Below are 20,878 nucleotides of genomic sequence, written 5' to 3'. Positions count from 1 at the left end.
AACAATGTTACGGACCCTGGTTGTTGTTGCAAATAAAGTTCTATTCTATAAAATTCTTGGTTGGGATTGTTTTGTCAAAGTTCAGTTGTTTTGATAGACTTCTCTGTTGTGTTTCTGCATTTACTTGTGTTTTCTGTAGATGAGGCACGTTTCTTTGTGCCACTTGTGTGTTTTTCTGATTAGTCATTGTCAAAACATTTTCCGATGGAGAACAATTGGAAAATGTTTTTGTTGGTTTCTGTGTGTTGTCGAAATGGTGAGGATGTTTTCCTTTTCCACCGCAGCATGCACTCGTTGAGCTTTCTCTGCCACCATGTTTGGCTGTTTGTCGGCTACTGTACCTGGGTTTGGGTATGTGTGTGTGTGTGTGTGTGTGTGTGTCTGTTGAAGGTGGCAATGCTATGTAATGTTTTACACAAGTAAGTGAGAAAGTATGTTTTTTTGTACATTTACAACTCTACAATTTGTTTAAAAGTGGACTTTATCATCTAAATCGATGGACAACCAGAAAGAGAGAGAGAATATGTCTGTGTATTTTTGTGCGGGAGAGATAGCGCCCATGTATGTACATTTGTGTGTGTGCAGGAGTGTGGGCAGATCGGGTGACTGGCGTGTGGCATGGCGTCACTGCCGTGGATGAATGTGGCAGCATTTAGTGGTTCTCCTGAAGCTCAGGTCTCTCTCTGTCTCTCTCTTTCCTTTCCTTTCTCCCCTTCTCCCTCAACACCACATCAGCACCAGAGGGCCACAGGATCATTACCCAATTACTGTGTCTCTCTACCAGAGGCAGGGTTTAACTTGCCGCCCCATCTGCCCTCCTTCCATCTCCTTTCTTATCTGCGGCGTTCTGCAGCAACCAATAAATCGCAGCAGCCACGAGGAGCGCAATTAGCAAGTGTTTAACTAAGTTAAAACACGTCCCTCTCACTGCTCCTCTGAGCTGTGCTGACAGTGGACGTAAGCATTGACTCGCCTAATGAAAAGCTATTATTACACTGGCTGAATTATACTGTCTTGTTGAGAACAACTGCGATATGTGAGGCGATAACGACAAGGAATGACCCAATGTGTTGCCATTTTAGGTGAAGGTCCTGCTTCTGTATAGGGCAGCAGGAGCGGGGATGTAATTGCGTCCATGGTATATAAAACTGCTTGATGTTATCTGGAGGATAACCTAAAGGCTGGATGTGTAACTGTACACTCTCCAGTTGAATCCCCTCCACCACTTGGCAGACATATAGAACTGAGGTTACTTTATTGGTTTCCCTAATTGGTGCCAGTTTCCATTTTCATTTCCAAAAATTACAGTGGCGTATAGCGTTCTGTTTCGCTCTGCGCGCATCCACGCTGTGTGTGTGTATGTGTATGTGTGTGACAGAGGCAGAAATAAAGAACGAGAAAGAGAGTGGTATGGTGAAAAAGAAAGACAGCGATAGAGGGAGCTAAGAGAGGCTGTGTTTGCGTCGCATGTGTAAACGTATGCATGCAGCATCTCTCTGATGACTGTTTGTGCTTTGTTCTGTTTATGTGTGTATAATGAGTCATCAGTGATTGGCCAAGTTTATGTGGTCAGTGATGGAGGCAGGGGGAACACTTTACAGTAAGTGCATCAATGGAAAAGAAGCTCTCTGGGAGGGAGGGAGGGAGGAGAGGAGAGGAGAGGGAGGAGAGGGAGGGCTGGTCAGAGCACATCATTCCTCCAATTGTAGGAGTAAATTACACAAAAATACACAAAACTCACCACAGCTGAGTACAAAAAAGCCACCGTGACGGAGGAGCAGAAAAAAAAAGAATGCTTTAGATTTGGATAAACACACGTGCAGGGGCTGTAGGAAAAGTAAACAAGGCAAAGAAATTCTTGGCCGGGTCGAATGTGCAACAGTGAAGAAAGACAGTGATGTTTGGAAGGAGGTAGGTAAAACTGCATTAAACTGTTCTGCATATTGTATTGAACTGATATCCACAAGGTTTTATGCGAGGGAAGGCCAATCAGAATCACAATGGGATCTGGTTTAAGAGGAACATGTAATTGCTGCTCACTATTCAAACATCATCTCATCATGTGGTGTGATATCTTAACTGACAGAAAGGCCGTAAATCAAATTTCTTCAGGTTTTTCTCTCGCTCTCTTACGCGCACAAATACACACACACACACACATACACACACACAATCTGGGAGGGGCCGATCAGGGAGGATATACTGCCCCGCGGCTACACCCACTACGACCCATTATTCAGCAGCTATCCCCGTAAATGTGATAATTATATGCTTGCCCATTCACAGAACAGCACAAATATACAAACCACGCTGCTTCTGTTTCTGCTCCCCGTAATTCCTTTATTTCCTCAAACACTCAGTTAATCCATTATAAACCAACATTGTTGCACCATTAAGCCGTTTCCAAAGTAAACTATTCGATAGGGGCTGGTGAGTGATGATAACTAATTTTTTCAGGAAAATAAAGACGATCATTGTGAATTTTAAAGGGGCAATATACAGTTTCAATTGAGGGGGATTTGTTTACATTTGCATAGCCTGCAGTTAGTTGTTTATTCAGTTATGAGAATGTACCTTAAAAGAAATGTCACTTCTCTGACACTCAAAGTTATATAGTGCACCTTTAACAAAAACATACTTAAATGTGGGTGCAAAATATTTGCATCCGGTGTCGCGCGCTGATCAATGTGTGTGTTTGAGCATGCACAGCCGGCTTGTGCGCGTTCAAGCATCCATGTGTGTCTCAGTGTGAGTGAGTGTGTGTGTGTCTGTGTGTGCATGTGTGTGTGTGCTGGCAGGCCAAAGCGCCATTGTGCAGCGGTGACCACAGGGCCTCCTTCTCCCCCAACCCGCCACAACAAAGGACAATTAAACGCCGCTGCCTTGCCAGCTGAGGAGCCAACCGCCAGCCACACTTCCACAAACAGGCAGATCTGTTTAAAACCAAAGGGGAGAAGCAATAAAAGCCAACCTACTGAGAGCAAACCCCCTCCGATCCCCTTCCGCTGATTCGAACCAGAAGGTGACTGGCTGGCTTCACCCTATCACTCACTATCACCGTTCAGGCCGCATTACCGTCAGATATACGCTTTTACATGCAAAACTTCAATTAACATATTAGTGCATATCTCCTCTGCACAGAACAAGAGGTTAAAATGTAACCTGATCAGCGTCTTAGGATCTTTAAAAGGAGTGTTGACACCTATTAAGACGGAAGTTGCTTGATTCAAAATTTCATATTTTTTTGTCACAGGGCTTCAAGATGTGAGAAAATGTCCTCAGATATTCAGTTTTCTTTGTTTGTTTGTTGCTGTTTTTCTTCAATGACAGGCTGCGCCTCTACATGATGCCTACATGGGATTGCCCCATCTTTTCTTTGACCTGCCAGAGATCGTTTTAAGGATTAGAGCCTTCTCTTCACCACATTAAAACACTGGAAACGGTAGCACATAACGTACCAGCTCATTTCATTTCTTGGCGTCAGTCATTGCCAGGCACCTACTACTGACTGCACATTCTGTCTGTGTTTTGCAGAAGAGCGCCGTGTTTGTTTTCACTTCAAATGTTGCGTTGTTGGAAGCCGTATTTAGATGTTATTCCTAGAAGTAACGATGACCTGTAGCAACAGATCATATTTTATACTTATGGAAAGCTTTTGTGCCTAAAATCTTAATGTTCACAGTAACTGGTGACTGTAGTTGTCAGACAAATATAAAGTGTCATATTTCCCATTGAAATGTGGTGGAGATTAACAATATTTGCAGCATGAAATAGAAATTCTCCAGTAAAGTATAAATCACTCAAAATGACAATCTAGGGCCCAAATAATGTATTAAGTTACATTCAACCACTGCTTTGTTGCTGTTGTACAAACAAATGCTACCAATAACATTTCCACAATACCAAGCCAAACCTTCTAAGTAGTATAATATAAAGTCAAAATCTAAGTTAGAACAATTTTATCAATACATACCCTACATTTTATAAATGTACATTTTATAAATGTAGGGTAAAGAACAGAGTAAATGATTTTATGTCGGCCACGTTTGTCAGGTTTTTATATAACTACAGTCACTCAGACGTCTTTGATGGGCTATTCTCTTTTTTTCTTCAACATTCTTGTTTGTTGTCTTTCTTTTCGGTGACCCCAGCAGAGGGCAGGAGTGCAGGAACCTGTCCATAAAGCGGCTGTGGAGCCTGTCGTGGCCCTGGCCTATCCCAGCCCAGCACAGCCTGGCTCGGCCTGGGTTCAGCGTGGGCCGCATCGCGGTGTCTCTGGTCAGGCAGCCTGGAGCCCTTGGGCGCTGGCAAGGGGTGCGGGCGTCCGGGAGGGGCCCCCTCAAAAGCCATCTACGAGGGGCCACACCCACACGGCCATTACGGTGGAGGCTGTTCTGGGCTTCTCCCGAGGCCGCCCGCCTTCCATTTTTAGAGCAGCAACAGAGTAGACCACATGCTGTGGCTTCAGGCAAGTGGGGGGAAGGAAGGAAGGTTTCTTCTTTATTTTCAGTCAAATCGCCGTGAGCTTTGGGAGAATTTCTACAGTTGAGCTACACTGGAGTCAGTCGGCGTGGAGACATGGTTCATCTCTTTGACTATACTTTCTGATTAAAGTCTTGTCTCAACTTTTGTTCAACGACTTTTCATTCAAGAGAAGTACAATGAGACATAGCACCTTTGATCCCTCTGTTTGAGTCGGGTGGTTTGGTGTTTCTCCTAATGATAAAAGAATAGATCAACTGAAAGTCTTTAAATCCAGTCCCCAAGATCTTTAAATATGTGAAGTTTTGGTTGATTCAGTCCTGCACAGTCTCAGTGTTCTCCAAGAGGGTGTGTGGGTGAAGCATTGGGTGGTCTAAGGAGAGGAGCTTCCTCTTGCACACACATGGTGCGGCTTGGCCTTTTTGTTTTGATTTTAGGGGTTTTAGGTTATAAGTAATAAAGTCCCCTTTAGGTACGGGCGGCGTGCTTATTTTACCTACCTATAATGTCTTTCTATTTCGGTGTTGCGTGCCCTGCCCACTTCTCTCACCGTTACTATGGGTACTTACAGCCTTTTTCCTGCTCCAGCCTGCTGCACATTCACACTCTGGACCTTTTGCATCTATCAAACACCACTGTTGTTAGTTTTGAACCCTGTGCTCAGTAGAGGACAGTTACAAAGTAAATGTACTAAAGAATGTAACTTAAGTACCCTACATTTTATTAGTATCTATTTACTTGAGTATCTGTTTTTTGGAAACGTATGACTTTCAGTCCACTACATTCCAAAGACAAAATTGTACTTTTGACTCAACTACATTTGGAAGCTTGTCGTTACTCGTTATGTTCAGGAAGAACATAGCTATGAGTAAGCTGTAGAGATTTCATTTTCTCAAATGCAATTGGTCACACGCAACTTTCGGATGTTGTCATGATTGTAAGTTTATGCGATGACAAAGTGTCCCTTTATAATGTAATATTTTGAGTGAAACATGTCACTTAAATATATCACTTCATCACTCTATCAGATCCTTGTCTTGTTGGAGTCCTACATTAATCCTTTGTACTTTTGATATACAGATGTATACTGAAGTATTTTAAAAACAAATAACGTGGTACCTAAACTTGAGTACAAATTGAATTGGGCAACTTCCATTTGTAGTTGAGTAATCTTTGACCAGGATTATCTTTGTCTTAAGTACTGGAGTTGAGTACTGTGTCCACCACTGCCTGTGCTTGAATCCATATCCCCCCTAGCCCCCTCTCTGTCTGTCTGTCTCTCTCTCTCTCTTCTTGATCAGTATCACCAGGAAGAGGAAACACAAGTCAAGAACACTTCACTTCTGTTCCACACAATCACTCAATGGACGGGGACATCCGATACTCTTGGTCAACCGTCTAGTAGTGCATGGAGACGAGCGCTCTCTCTCTTGACCCACTTGAGAGATATTATCCCTTCTACTTCACAGCAATATGTCTCTCATAAATAAACAATCATCGCAGTCTATCCAGACCACATCGTTACGCCACTGAGACATCAAATGTAAAGCTTTGAAATGTCGAGTAAAGGAGTCTGGGATATGGAGGCTTTGTCTTGTGTGAGTGGCAGACCACAGATGTGAAGTAGATCTCAAGGGGAGAATAAAGAAATTCCATAGTAATATTTGTGCTACAGGCCCTCATTAAAGCTTGTAAGAATATAGGCAGTGGTGAAAGAAGTATTCAGATCCTTCACTTGAGTCAAAATACTGATAGGCTACAACAATCTTAAAACATTCTATCCTGAATTCAAAATCTAGTACAGGAGTATTATCAGCTAAGTGTACTGAAAGCATCACAACTAAAGCTTTTTAGATAGATAAAGTTTCTTCTATAGCTAATATATTATTGTAAATGACATTATTGTATTGTTCATATAGATGCAACAATGCAGAAACAGCATTTCACTGTTGTAGAAAGACGATTTGAGGCTAGTTTTAACTACTTCATACAGTCAGGTAGTTAAGTTCCCCCATTTCCCCTCCAAAGGGCCACAAAATACATTTGGGGATTGCTTAGATGATTAATGAATAGAATATAGAAAATAAGACAACATTAAGTTTGTCTCTTTGGTGGAGCAGCTAACAACAAACATCTGAAACAGGAATAATTAACCCAGGGGTCAAAAGCCAATAGGTTGGGAGTCACTAATTTAATCTTTAAAACGCGTTTTATTTTACATGCTCATTATATATTTTTTACATTCCTTTATGGAAAAGCAATGAGTTACCGCAACGGCATTTTTGGAGTAGAAATGACTATATTTGCCCCTGAAATCTAGGGGAGTAAAAGTAATATAAAATGGAAATAATCCAGAAAATCACAGGCAGATCAAAACTGTTAAACATATTTTTAACTGCTTCGTATAAGTATTTAGTTACATTCCACTAGTGTTGTAGTCAAGACCACCTCAACCTAGACCAAGTCACGACCAGGACCAGTGCGATTTGAAAGATCCAAATTCCTATAAAAACACCCACAAAAAACAAGGGATTCTTTCATTCCCCTCTTTTATTGCCATTTACTTTGTACGTATTAAGCGATGTCCCTTTAGTTGTGGGCTTGACTGCTCTTGAAAGAAAGTTCTCTTTTGGACAATTTCGAAACCAGACTCTGGCCGTGACCTTCAAAAAGTGGTCTTTAGTACTACAAATGTTTGCTACCACTGCGATAATTATTCTATTTATGTTATATGTAAGTTTTTATATGGGACTGGCAGTTGACATAATAGATGTAGTAAACCGTTAACTATTTCTAAAAGAAAAACTATGGAAATTGTCATGTTGGGAGGTTTTTAGAAACAATAAAAAAGTCTAAATGTGTTACTTCTCACTTCTTTAAAAAAAATATTTTGCCTTTGCCAAATACGGCCTTGGAGTCTGGATAATTCAGGGAAATACACACATCCAAGAGGGAAGTTCATTAAACGAAGGAGAACGGAAGTTATTTCTAAGGGTGAGGGGACCAGAGGCGACTGCTGCTGCTGGTGGCACACACACGACACATGGAACAGATCACACGACGCATGGAGTCGGATTCGCCCGTACGAAATAAAGTAACCCAAAAAAAGAAAACCTCAATTTACTCCCTTTAAAAAAAAAACCCTCCCCTCCTTTTGGCCGGGCTCCACCAAGGAGTAATGAGCTCCCACCCAAACCTCAACACCAGCTGCTGTCAGGGTCTGGGGGCACTGACTAAATATGTAGAAACCGGTCTGGGGAGAGGGGAAGGAGGTGGGCTGCACTGTGGGGTATACAGCCCATGCAATGCCTTCTGATATGACAGTGTTCAAATAATTAATTAAAGGTTAACATATGTTAGCAAAAATCAACTAATTGATCAAGACGGTCACACAATGACACTTATAACCGAGATGGGACATTTGGAATTATACAACACTTCTATAGCCTACTGTATGCCAACATGGACGTCTAACTTACACATGAGTTATTTCTGCCCCCCAGAACTCAACCATGCGTTGCTTAATAAACTAAAATGAGCATTTATGTGCTGGGTTTGTTTTTGTTTGACTTATGAGACCACCATGTTAAATAATCTTTATGGGGTTTTGATGACTTTTAAGTCTTAATAATCTTCACTTCATTTTGAATTTTTCCCTTCTCTTTTTTTTAACAAAGAGGAATAAGTGTGGCAGAAAGTATTTTGGGGGAAATCCGAGGCAAGACTCGGTTCTGAATTTCATAATTAAGTCCTGGACAAGGTTTAAGACGGGCTAGTTATTATGAAGGGGAGTATGAACGGCCAAGCTGAGTTTTTTTAAATCATGTATAAAGCTTTGCCATAATAAAAAAAGAATAACTTTTCCATCAAAGGAGCAAACATTTTTTACTCATCAACTATGAAATCATTGGGTTGCATAAGATATTAGGCATCGACCACATGTCCAACCATTCCAGCCACACAGCATGTAGGCTGCTTCCAAGACAACATGCAGTGTCCAGTGAAAAAGCTTGGTACTCCTCAAAGTCCCTCTCATTTCACAAACGCTGTATAAAGAGATATTGAAAGACACTGTCATTGCGCCATCCTGAGCAATTGCATGCACGACGCCTGTCGGGGTCATTAGGCGGCCGCAGGTCTCCACGACAGACGGGCAGATTACAGGCCAGATGTGCGCTTGTGTACAGTGAGAAGGCGGTGGACTGGGATTTGTTTGGTTAGAGTAGATGGACTTCTGTGTTTCTAGAGCTGATACTTACATGTAATACTCTGCAAGATCAACAGCAAAATTAAGCATGTCACACAAGATTTTGCAATTCCAAAGCAGGAAAATACCTCTGTCATTGTGCAAGAAGTCAAATGTTGTCAGTGAGGAAAGTGATTAAAGGTGGAGTCAGCGATACTGGAGAATGCTTGTTGACATAATCACTGTATATATACACAGCCTAGGCTCTGTAAACTGGTATGTAAACAAAAGGGGTCCATTGAAGCTAGCAACATGCCTGTTTACAGAGCGTAGGCTGTGTATTAACACAGGTTTTTATTTCAGCACGCCCATATACAGTTTGTGAGGAGATATTCACTGATTTTGACATCAAGCATTCTCCAGAAACGCTGACTCCACCTTTAATGTCTCCATTGTGCCATTTGGTATTATGTCTGACATTTGTGGTCACAGAGACGTCCCAACGAGCTGGAACGAACAAGACTTTGCTGGGGGCTAAGGGGATGTTAGACTGAAATGATGTTGCTCTTAAGAAGCGAGATTCCAAGTAATAAGTTGTAGGAAACTTTTTTTTTTTCGTTTTCATCTCTCTCTATTTGCATTAATATGGGGAAAAGATGACTTTCTCCTCATTGCTACATGTGATTACCACCATGTCTGCTGACTAAATATGTTCTGTCCACTGGTTGAAATGCAGCCTGTTGGCGGTTGAATTACTCAAAACCACCGACATGCCCCAAAGTAGAGACAGACCACTCCAGCCAGGGCCCGGTCATTTTTATTAAAAGCATGTTGTCGCTTTTCATGTCTGACTCTCCAAAAGGCCTAAGTGACTAACATCTGATGCCATAATCAGCGGCATCAACACACAAATGAACATGATATTCACTGGTGCGTTGTATAACCCGCCACTCTGTCCCTCTCTCTCTCTCTCTCTCTCTCTCTCTCTCTCTCTCTCAGTCTATACATCGCTCCCTCTTTCTCTCCTCTCCCCCACTTCTCTCGCTCTCTCATTTTCCGTTGACAAGCTCTCTGAAATCTTTGACCACACAGCCTGGAAAAATAGCACGGAGTCATGCTGCAAGGCAAGTCTATCCCTGACCCTGATTCCCCCTCACCACATTTCCATCAGCAGCGAAGTAAAACACATCTAATCATTTCAATTTTCCCCCTCCGTCGCAGTATTATTAACATTGTTAATTTTCTGAGGGCTACAGCCCAGAGGGGAATGTCAAGGGAAATGCATTATGGTGAGATATTCCATTGATCTACCATTAAACACACTTACTTGGTCGCTGTAATGGCCTAATGATACCGAGAGACCAATTTAAAGCCAATGCACAAAACAGAAGGTTATTCACTTCCATGAAAGAAAGATGCATTATAAAAACAAGCTTGTGATGTATAGACATAGTCACACATCTAAAGGAGTCCCGCTGCTTCGCTTCATGCTCGTCCATACCGCCGCAGTGCTTTGGCGTTACCACTAAGACGACTCTTCTGGCAAAAGCTTTCACAACTATTTCAAGAAAGATGCCTGCTGGTTGAACTTGCTACTAAAGAGTACTAAAGGAAGCGACTAGGAGAAGCCTAAGGCATGCTTAAAGTGCTTGAAATTCCTTCTCAATGCAGGTACTTTATTTAACTTACTCGGTAAGTACATAAAACAGTAAAGATTTACCAGCACATGAGCAGATCCTCTAAAGTAACTCTCTAGCTCTATTTTGAAATGAAGACACAATGATTTGAAAAGGATGAGAGGAAAGAGAAGATTGTTTTAGGAGGAGATCGGAATTTCTCTAATTTTATTTTTTAACTTAAGTCAATTAAGATTTATAATTACTTTCTATTGTTTGCTGGCTGACTCATACATATAAGTGGCCACACAGCATCGTCCTCTGAATTCAACAGTTGTGAACTTTTCCATAGTACTGGCAAACGGTCTCAATTACAGCAACAGGAGGGAATGGATTTTATTAAGCCTCTTGGGCGGCAATAGCCGAAAAACCGGAGGCTAATGCTCGATATCGAACTCCATATCTAATAAGCATTTTGAGGGATTTTTCTTCAAACTTGGCACAAATGTCAACTTTAACTCATGGATGAACGGATTACATTTTAGAGGTTAAAGGTGCAGGTCACTGTGACCTCACGCCTCATTAACGCTATATCTCAAGAACGCTTTGAGGGACTTTTGTAATATTTAGCACAAACTTTCACTTGGACTCAAAGATGAACTGATTAGGTTTTGGAGGACGAAGGTTACTGCGACCTTACATACGGTACTTATTACTTATTTCGCCTCATTAAAACATAGCCCACCACCTTAGTACTTACACTGTTCTGTAAATAGTATGCCATGTGGAGGCATATAAAACGTCTGGCGGTAGTTCTAGTTTTGAATTTAGTTTTCTGACACCAGTGCCAGTGCCTAGCTCGATTGTAACATGCTGCCTCATCACAAGGCAGCCGTACAGGAGCTTAAAATAACACAGGATAAAATGAACAAAACTATGATTAGAACAACTATACAAGAGTCCGAATCTGACCAATCATTCATCACCTGGTTTTGGTGGCAGACGGTTTTCAATGCCTGGTTCTGCTGCTGACACATTTAACTTGAAACCAAAAGTTAAAGAGGAAAGGAGTTTATGTAATTTGGGCATCTGTCATCACAAGCTTCAGCGCCTCTGTCTTTGTTCCCCTATCACACGCTATTGACATGTGTCTATGCCAAACAGACGAAAAAAAAGAACTTAAGCCACTTTAGGCTTGAACGTGACATTTTTCTTTCCCGCGGTGACAACAGCAAAAGGTGAACTATTCTGAGAAGAGGAGCAGTCTTTGTCTCCTGTCAAACTGCAAACAAACTGCCCATGCACTGCCATAGCATCATTCAACTTGACACTGGGAGCGGTTTTCTTTTTCTCTCTAGAGCTAGGCAACCAGAAGAATCTGTGCCACAGAAAAAACGGCTTGACTAAAAGGATTTCACAGAAAAGTTGACCACTGGTGACCATGATGGAGACACTGTTATTGCTTCCTGGTTTCTACAAAAGTGAAGCCTTTCCCGAATAAAACAAGACAATACCTTTTCCCTGGCAACAATCAAAATGCACCATAAATTAATGCCAAGAGATTAGAACACACATTTTCATTTCTATTAAAAAACATAAAAAGTACAGCTATTATTGAAGGGCAGGCAATGTCTCTCCTTGATGCTTGTGACAGGCTGGTGAATAGCAGGGAGGTTACACACACAATAAGGTCAAAGAAGTCATGGGAAGAAACAATATTAATTAAATTTAATCATATACACACACACACCTAAATTAGGCCTATATTCAGGTTGATGATCTTGATAATCAACTACTTAAAGTCTAAGAATTTGCTTGTTCATTTTTCCAAAGGTGAATAGAAGTTTGAGCTCTTGAATCCAGACTCTTAAAAAGTGCCAGTTGTAGACAATGGTCAATCAGAAGAGGAAATGGCCACATGGTGACAAAAAAGAAGAGGATTTTTTTATCCTATGATGGAAAAAGCTGAATAGAACAACTAGCCACTCACCAACTATCAAAAACACTATGGTGCTAGTATATGTGGTTACTTGAGCACTGAGGCACATTTTAGAGATCTGAACTGGTATCTTTGCACAGAATTCTCAAGACAACTGGTCGCACGCAAGTGTGAAAAAGATGCAACATGCAAAAAAATCACTTGTTGCATTCACTAACTAACGAGCTTGGGCTAATGAGCTAACAAACACTACACCAACTTTGAAGTGCTAATCCATCTGATAGCTATCATATGGAGAGTAACCATAGAAACATATAATCAGCCTTGGGGGACATTATCGTGCCCACCCAAACGCCCCGAGGTTCATCAAGCCTGCAGTGCCAACTATCTACCCAAATCTCTAAACCACACAGGGCAGAAAATAGCAAATAGAGCAGAGAAAGCTTTTTGAAGAGCCTGTTAAGAGCCTAACGAATTCTCTAATTATAGATCTCACTGGCTGTCCTTTTGAAGAGAACTGTAAATGGGAACACGCCAAACTTTTAGATTACTACAAGTCCAATAAAAATGAGGAAAAAACGGCCCGTTGCGGACCACTTTTGCACCAGAAGTGTAGGAACTTTTATGCATCCCCTCTCATTTCACTCCAATGTAAAACATAAAGCGCTGATGAATGCTAAGAAGAAAAGGAACAGTTCACTTAAAGACTTACACCAGTAACACGCCATGTGTCAAATGAGAGGGAATGCCTAAAAGTGTGAAAAGATTGCCACGTAAAACACGAGTAGGTAGGTAGGTAGGTAGATAGATAGATAGATAGATAGATAGATAGATAGATAGATAGATAGATAGATAGATAGATAGATAGATAGATAGATAGATAGATAGATAGATAGATAGATAGATAGATAGATAGATAGATAGATAGATAGATAGATAGATAGATAGATAGATAGATAGATAGATAGATAGATAGATAGATAGATAGATAGATAGATAGATAGCAGGTCTTGTGATCTTTCACCTTTATCTTGACTTGGAATGAGGTGAGGTTTGCAGGATTACATCATGTAGTGTGTGTGTGTGTGTGTGTGTGTGTGTGTGTGTGTGTGTGTGTGTGTGCGTGTGACAGTGTAAACTCCTGCATGCCTTTGTTCTTCCACTCACACTCCTCGTGGAATAAGAAAAATAAAGCGCTGAAGGTCAGTTGGAGAGCAGACTGCCAAATATAGCTGCTGTGTTCATGTGAGGGCCAGACTCTCCAGAACGACAAGCCCAGCTCTGACCAGAGCCCTGTAATTGAGGAGAAAATAAGGACAGAAATTATATGTTTATTTTTGACAACAATTTTAATCTTCTCTGTGCTCTCCTTCAGAAAACGAGAAGCCCACAAAGAGACGCTGAGAAATCTGTCTTGCTCTAGACTGGAAGTTGAATTTCTGGATTCTTTTGAACCAATAAATGAAATTCTAAAATAAGCATGACAATCACAGTAAAACTAAATATATTACCTAAATTTAAATAGACCTCACGCAGTTTAATTATAGCATATTGAATTAGATGACTTACTTTCCTCCTTCCTGTGTTCACTAGTGTTACACCGGATATTAGCTTGTTTAAAAGTAATGCATTTTATAAAATGCTTTTTTCATGTAACTTACATATAAATAACTTTACAAATACATTTTCCTAATAGGACATGAATGAATAGTTGATAAATGTAAATGTATGCATTGGAAGAAATTGTGTCTGCCAATAGAAAAATATTTAAACTTTGATTAGGTTAGTAGCTGGATTAGTAGGCTATTATAAGTATTTTTTCAGAAGTTTTAATTTTTTTAATATGAATCTGTATGAAGTAATGTTTCTCGTTGTGATTTGAAAATGGTGTATAACATGCCATAGCATAATTTGCAGAAGTTTGGGGAAAACATTTTGAAATTGATGAATCAATAAAATTAGGCAAAAAGGCCGACATATTTTTCACATTTTCTTTTGAAATATTTTCATCCAAGACCAAAAACTCAACAACAACAAAAAAAAGTTATTTGGAAGATCTTGAATTTTTTTTTAACTTTCTCTAAGAAGACTTTTAAATTTCCAAATTCAAACTTTCTGTCAGCTTTCCTCTTTCATTTCTTTCTCTGCTTTTTTTTAACCAAACGTCTGACTGGAGGAAAGCAATCCTACGCGTCTCTTCCCCCTTGTGACTTTTACTTTTATGTGATGCGATAATCTCTTCTTTATTTTATTTAATGACTTGATCCTCCGCTTCCTCGCCCGTCTCTACAGAGCAGTCCCTTTAACCGTCGCAGTTAACGTCTGAGAAGGCAGTTAAGAATATTGGAAACAGAGAGAGGGGTTGAAACCAGAATAATAAAATCTCGGATGGAAAACCACAGACTCGCTCAGTTTAATTTTTCTTTTTTTCTTTTTTGGATTTATGTGGCGCGGGCTTAGGCTACATGCGTTCTTTTGTTATTTTTTCCTCTCTGCTTTAGTCTTATTTACAGTTTTCCTATAGGCTATAAAAATATGTCTTACATATAGCGTGAATGCAATAATTATCTGCGACACGATGTTAACTGTATAGCTGCCTGTTCCCCCCCACAGACTCCCCTGCACTAATCCCAGTGGAAAAAATAATGCCAGTGAAATTGAAATAATGTCCGCATGGTGATTGATGAGTAACACATTCATGCATTCAAGCTATATCTTTAAAAAAAACACTCCGTTTTGGGGAGGTGGGATGTCCTCTTTCCATCAACCAATCTCTTTCCCCCTCTCCTCCATCTCTGAGATTTTATTGCCTCTGAGCGAGTCTTCAAAGAGCCCACAGCCGGTAATTAGGGGGCGGGCTCCCCGTGCCTCAAAACACTTCCCCGCGTTAGTGCAAGACTTCTCCCAAAGTTGTCCCGGGTCTCAGAGCTGCTGCGCTTCTCCCCACTCCCCTCCTCAGCTTCCTTAGGATTTTGTTTCTCAGGGATGGCCGCATCTATTCTGGAGGTAGGGAACGTTATTGTAAGTACATTTCTTTTATTTCCCTTCTCTCCCTTTCTTTTTCTCAACTTAAATGGTCTCTAGAGTTTAAGTTAAAGTTGTTCAAGTTTAATTGAGGAGACCTAGCCGAATTTGTAGGGTCTGAAGAATAATATAAGACTGAATGTATGTGAGTGACATAACAGGATTATTGAAATTATAATGTGCACTAATGATAGTGAGTGATAGCAACATTTGACAACATTCTCAGTACAATAAAACTTTGTTGCTCACGTCTTACCCAATCTTTCTCCAGGACCTATAGGATTTACATTTCCTCTGAGCAAACAGAACATTGTAATGTAATAACAAGTTTTGTCTCCCATGGCAAAGATAAGCTTTGCAAATGGAATGGAGGAAGAGATTAAGAGGGGCAGTAAAAAAAAAGACCTTTAAGTCATGATTTACCTGAACACATGGGCTGACCCCGGGGCTCGTTGGAAGACAGAGAGAGATAACAACTAATCACCTCTGAATGGAGAGGAAAGACAGACCAAGTGATGATAATATTTGAGCCAATTGTTTATGCAAAGTTTACGGGCACGGATAAAAAAAAAAAAAAGGGCGTAGCATGGACACGCTTGGACAGAAAAAGACAACTTCATAAAATATGTATTCCCCATAAGTGGTGTCATTATATTGTGATTATCCTGATCACAGTATGATGTTACCACAGCAGGTAGCATACCATTTAAAGTACAACAAAGTACGATACATATCACAGAAGCACTGTTAAGTTCTATGGAAAGTTATTGTAGTATTATGATAAAGATTTTTCCTTACAGAGTGTGTAAGCTGTGCAAAAAAGGGCAAATACTAGAAAAATAAGTATTGCGTTAAATTATCCAAAGTGGAATTAGTTTGTAGTGATTCTCAATGTTTATATGAAAAGTCATGTCCTAAATTGAAAATCAATGTGAAACATAGTTTGTATACATCTGTAAGTAAACTGAATGTTGTTCATCAGCTTGTCTTCAGTGCCGAGGGGCATGCTAGAGATAAAACAACACATTTTACAAGATATGCCTGCTCCAACTGAGACACAGTTAACAGCCTACGGTGCAGTGTCTGTACACGCTGACATGGTGTAACTTTCTGTATGTTGGAGACAAAGATTTACGACAGGCATGAATTCAAAGTTCAAAATAGCTGGTAGATAGATAGTGGTTTCAGTGAAACAGAAGAGCAAGGGAATTCCTGCTGTGCTGAGGAGGGCAGAACCTTCACACCAGCGTAAACATTCTGGGCTTAAAATTGCCTTCGACCACTTTGAAAACAAAGCGAGCAGGAAAAGCCAGCGGTGGCAGTCAGACATACGTTTTTTATTAGAGTTGACACTGACAGAAGCGGCAGCGGCAAGCAGCCATTTCCTGCAGACTGACAGTCTCATTTTCTCCCCCCTCTCTTGTCTCCTTCTCCGTCCCCCAGGAAGACGCACGCTATGGCTCCAGCCCTCTGGCTATGTTAACTGCTACCTGTAACAAGTTTGGCAGCACAAGCCCCGTCAGGGATTCGGCTACACCCGGTAGTAAGATCGGCAGCACCATTCCAGTAAAGAAGCACTACAACATGACCTCTGACCTTCAGACAGCTAAGAACGGGCGCACCGCAGACGGCAGTGGCCTGGCGGACTCCTACGCTGGCTCCTTCACCGCAGCAGGAGGAGGCGGCGGGCTGCTTACCCCCACTGGAAGCCCCCCTCCTTCCGGCTATGCTACAGAGTATAACCCTTTCTCCCACTCCTTCCAGACCTCTGTCTCCCAGGACCCTTCTCTGTTAGTGTCCAAGGCCCACGCTACGGCCGACTGCCTCACCAGTGTCTACACCTCTCTGGATATGACGCACCCCTATGGCGGCTGGTATAAAACCGGTATTCACCCAGGCATTACGGCCGCTCCAGCCAACGCCACATCCTCCTGGTGGGACGTCCACCCCAACTCCAACTGGCTGTCAGCGAGCCAGCCCCAGTCTGACGGGGGTCTGCAGGCCTCCCTGCAGCCCGTAGCCCCCCAGGCTTCCCTCAGCCCACAGCTGCCCAGTTACAACACCGACTTTACGTCACTCAACCCAGCCCCGTACCCCTCTGTGGGCCTGGGCTCCTCCTCACACCTCCTCCAGTCCTCTCAGCACATGTTGCCCCAGGACATGTACAAGCCCAAGCCTGTGCCAAGCGCGGGGCTGATGGAGAATCCCATGGGCCTGAAGCCTGCGCGGGGATCAGGGGGCTACAGCGGAGGGGGGGCGCCCACCAGGTCCTCATGCGACTGCCCCAACTGCCAGGAGCTGGAGAGGCTGGGAGCCTCGGCCGCGTCCCTAAGGAAGAAGCCCGTCCACAGCTGTCACATCCCGGGCTGTGGGAAGGTCTACGGCAAGGCGTCCCACCTCAAAGCCCACCTGCGCTGGCACACAGGGGAGCGGCCCTTCGTCTGCAACTGGCTGTTCTGCGGGAAGCGTTTCACCCGCTCGGATGAACTGGAGAGGCACGTGCGCACCCACACGCGGGAGAAGAAGTTCACCTGTCTGCTGTGCAACAAACGCTTCACACGCAGCGACCACCTCTCCAAGCACCAGAAGACCCACGCAGACTCCGCCATGCAGGGGAAAGACGGGACAGTGGAGGGAGGCACGGATCTACGCATCGAAGAGACCACAGAGCTCAACACCAGCGCCGTACAGGGCAATGCTGTCGCTGACCAAATCACCAACGGTGATGAGAAGACTGGCACGCCTAACGGAGTGGAGAACAGCAGTGGACTGTTGGAGATCTGACGTCATCACGTTTTTTATTGAGACGTGGTGTTTTTTTTTTGTTTTTTTATGGTGACAATTTCACCTTTTAAATATGAGAGGACAGTATTTTGTTTCAAGACACACAAAGGATATCAGACCATGTGTGAATAGACATGATAAGTGAATGACTGAATATGTTGCAGTTGGCAATCACTTAATTTTCTCTGGACCACACACACACACACACACACACACACACACACACACACACACGAAGCCTGCTAACATACACCAATGCACAAATGTATGCTGGCAGAAACATTTACACACACAAGCCAAGTTCTACATGAACACAAACACAACATGTGCACAAACACATTAAAAGACACAACAGAGCGAATGTGCATGAGCGTAAATAATGCATCCATGCATGCACGCACAAACAGATGTACTCCTGCACACACACACACACACACTTAGCCCATACACATTTTCTGCCTTTCAAATGAGACAAACCACTGGGGAAATTTAATCTGCAAAAGCAGAAGGAAAAGAGCTCTGAAGCCGCAAAAGGAAAGTAGTTTTAGAAGGAGTCTTATGGTTAGGATGATGGAGTTGATGGAGCATTGCATGTCTAGGGAAAAATCCGATTTACAGCTGTACTATGATACTTATTCATTATTCTTGAAACAATCAGTGAACAGTCTCACTGTCTTACATATTGCTCCTTGTTGCCAAAGACATTTTTGATGTATAAATGTTTTGCATTTCACTTTTGTTCGCTGTTTTGCTACTTACTATGACTAATTTAATTTCATATTTACATAAATAATCTAATTTATGTCTTAAATTATACATGTGGAAGATTATCTTGCACCCTTCAGGTAATAAAAGCAAGATGGTTGAAGCTGGCCAAAACAGAAAATAAAATGCATTAAATTAAGTTTTTTTTCTTATTTATTAGTTGTAATGTGGAGTTTGGGGGCTGTGTTTTTAAAGATTATTTATAGATCTTGAAGTTAGATGTGTGTGTGTAAACTATTTCTATATCATCTTTTAATTGTGAAGACTTCCACACCTGGCAAAGTAATGATTAATGAGGGTTTGCCCTTGTTTGTAAATACTTTATATCTACAACACCATATAGATATTGTTAGGTGTGTTATTTTTCTACTTCTTTCTTATCTATTTCCTTTATTTTGTGTAAAATTCCACAATGAAAAAAATGTATATGATGAAAGAGCTTAACCTGTAGCTCACGGTAGCAATAAACCATTTAGCTGGTTTTGTGAAATGAGACTGTAAATAGTGATTAAGCATTGAGCCTCATGAAGGTGAACATGTTGTAAAAGTTGTGGTGTGGAATCATGACATGCATTTTGGTGCTTTTTCAAAAGTAAAAGAAATTTCAAACACATTTTTCTCTTCGCTGGAGTTATTCATACACAAAGATGTTGTCCGATGCAAAGAAAAAAAGTTTTGTACAGTCGTTTCTTGAATATGAAGCTCACTGACTCCACACTTGATCCCCTCATGCTCCTCTCTCTATGTCATTCTTTTCATATCTTACTATATTTCCACCTCACCGTGCTGGCCAACCAAATACCTTCATTATCTCTTGCAGCACAAACAAAGCCGTCCACTGAAGTGAAGACTTAACTCCACACAATGACCCCCTTTCAGAGAGCCACTGTAGTTACATTCAAGACAATTACTCCGCTCTCCAGCCTGAGAGGGGTAATTACCCAGAAACGATGCTCCACGGCAGAGGCAGTGGAGAGGAGCAGTAGGGGATTAAGGACCAGGGAGCTGTGGTGGTATTGTTTATTGAGGGAGACGGTCAAACAAAGGAACCCTAATTAAGGCAGGATGCAGGACCAAAGACATGACTGTGGGCACATGAGAACTTGGGTTGGACCGTCAAGTAGATATCCTTATCCTTTTAAAAAAAAATCTCCAGATTAAGACCAAGCTGACACAGTGGAGTTACCACATTTTCACAGCCACGACAAGTGGCACTTGTGTGTCTTCCTGTCCAGATTTCTCTCGTTGGGGCTATATTGCAGGCTAATAAAAATACTTGAGGTGGGTGGAGTGTGCATTAAAAGAGAGATAGCTTCAGGAGAGACCAAATTAAGTGTTGTGTGTGCTATAATGGTGCCATATAAAGAATTATTCAAAGAGTCAATCTTTGTAACATGTTAAGGTGAGACATGGCAGGCGAAATATAATCAAGTACAGGTCAATTCTGAGATTTTTGGCTATTTTGTTTCCACAACATGTCTTTTTTCAGTATGAATAAAAAGGTCCAAAATGTACATTTAGGTGTTTATTTTACTAAACCTCATCTGTTTGCGTCTGTATATTTCTCCTGCACTTTCCACAATCATTCTTAGCACTATTATGAAGGTAATTACGGATTTGTTCATATGTTGTTAATCGTCTGATTGTCTTTCAAACATGCTGAAAATGCATTATTAAGACCTGTATATAGTATTTTTCTTATTTATAAAATGAAAAAAGGCTGTATCCAAAACCTGTGTTGTAAAAGTGTTGGACTCTAACATGTTGTCAAAATGAAATAAAGATTTTAACTCTGGCTTTATGCAACATCTAGATTTTTAGTTTTTAAAGCTATGCAAATTTACACATAATAAGATATTGCAAAAAAAATTACATATTTAGTTTAAAAAAATGTATAGACTATAATACAAAAAAATATATTGATTTAAGAAATCAACTGGCAAAGTTTTATGGTGCTATTAATATGTTAAATACAACCTGAAATGTCTCGCTTTAGTAGCCAAGGTTGTCAACAGGTGATCGTTGACATACACAATTAGCTCGTAAATCATACTCTCCAACGTGCTGCTGAATGACATCATT

General features: G+C 41.3%; 1 protein-coding gene across 1 annotated transcript; it reads left to right on the top strand.

Moving 5' to 3' along the window:
* Positions 1-15,143: 15,143 nt before the first annotated feature.
* Positions 15,144-20,542, top strand: sp7 (Sp7 transcription factor). The gene is made up of 2 exons (XM_080025370.1): positions 15,144-15,244; positions 16,691-20,542. The coding sequence occupies exons 1-2, from the start codon at positions 15,209-15,211 to the stop codon at positions 18,029-18,031; spliced, it is 1,377 nt and encodes a 458-aa protein (XP_079881496.1). The 5' UTR covers positions 15,144-15,208; the 3' UTR covers positions 18,032-20,542.
* The last annotated feature ends 336 nt before the right edge of the window (positions 20,543-20,878 follow it).

This window comes from Ammodytes marinus (assembly GCF_949987685.1).
Source record: "Ammodytes marinus genome assembly, chromosome: 4".
Taxonomy (NCBI): Eukaryota; Metazoa; Chordata; class Actinopteri; order Uranoscopiformes; family Ammodytidae; genus Ammodytes; species Ammodytes marinus.
The sequence above is the reverse complement of the archived record's forward strand: the minus strand, read 5'-3'. Positions and strand labels throughout refer to the sequence as shown.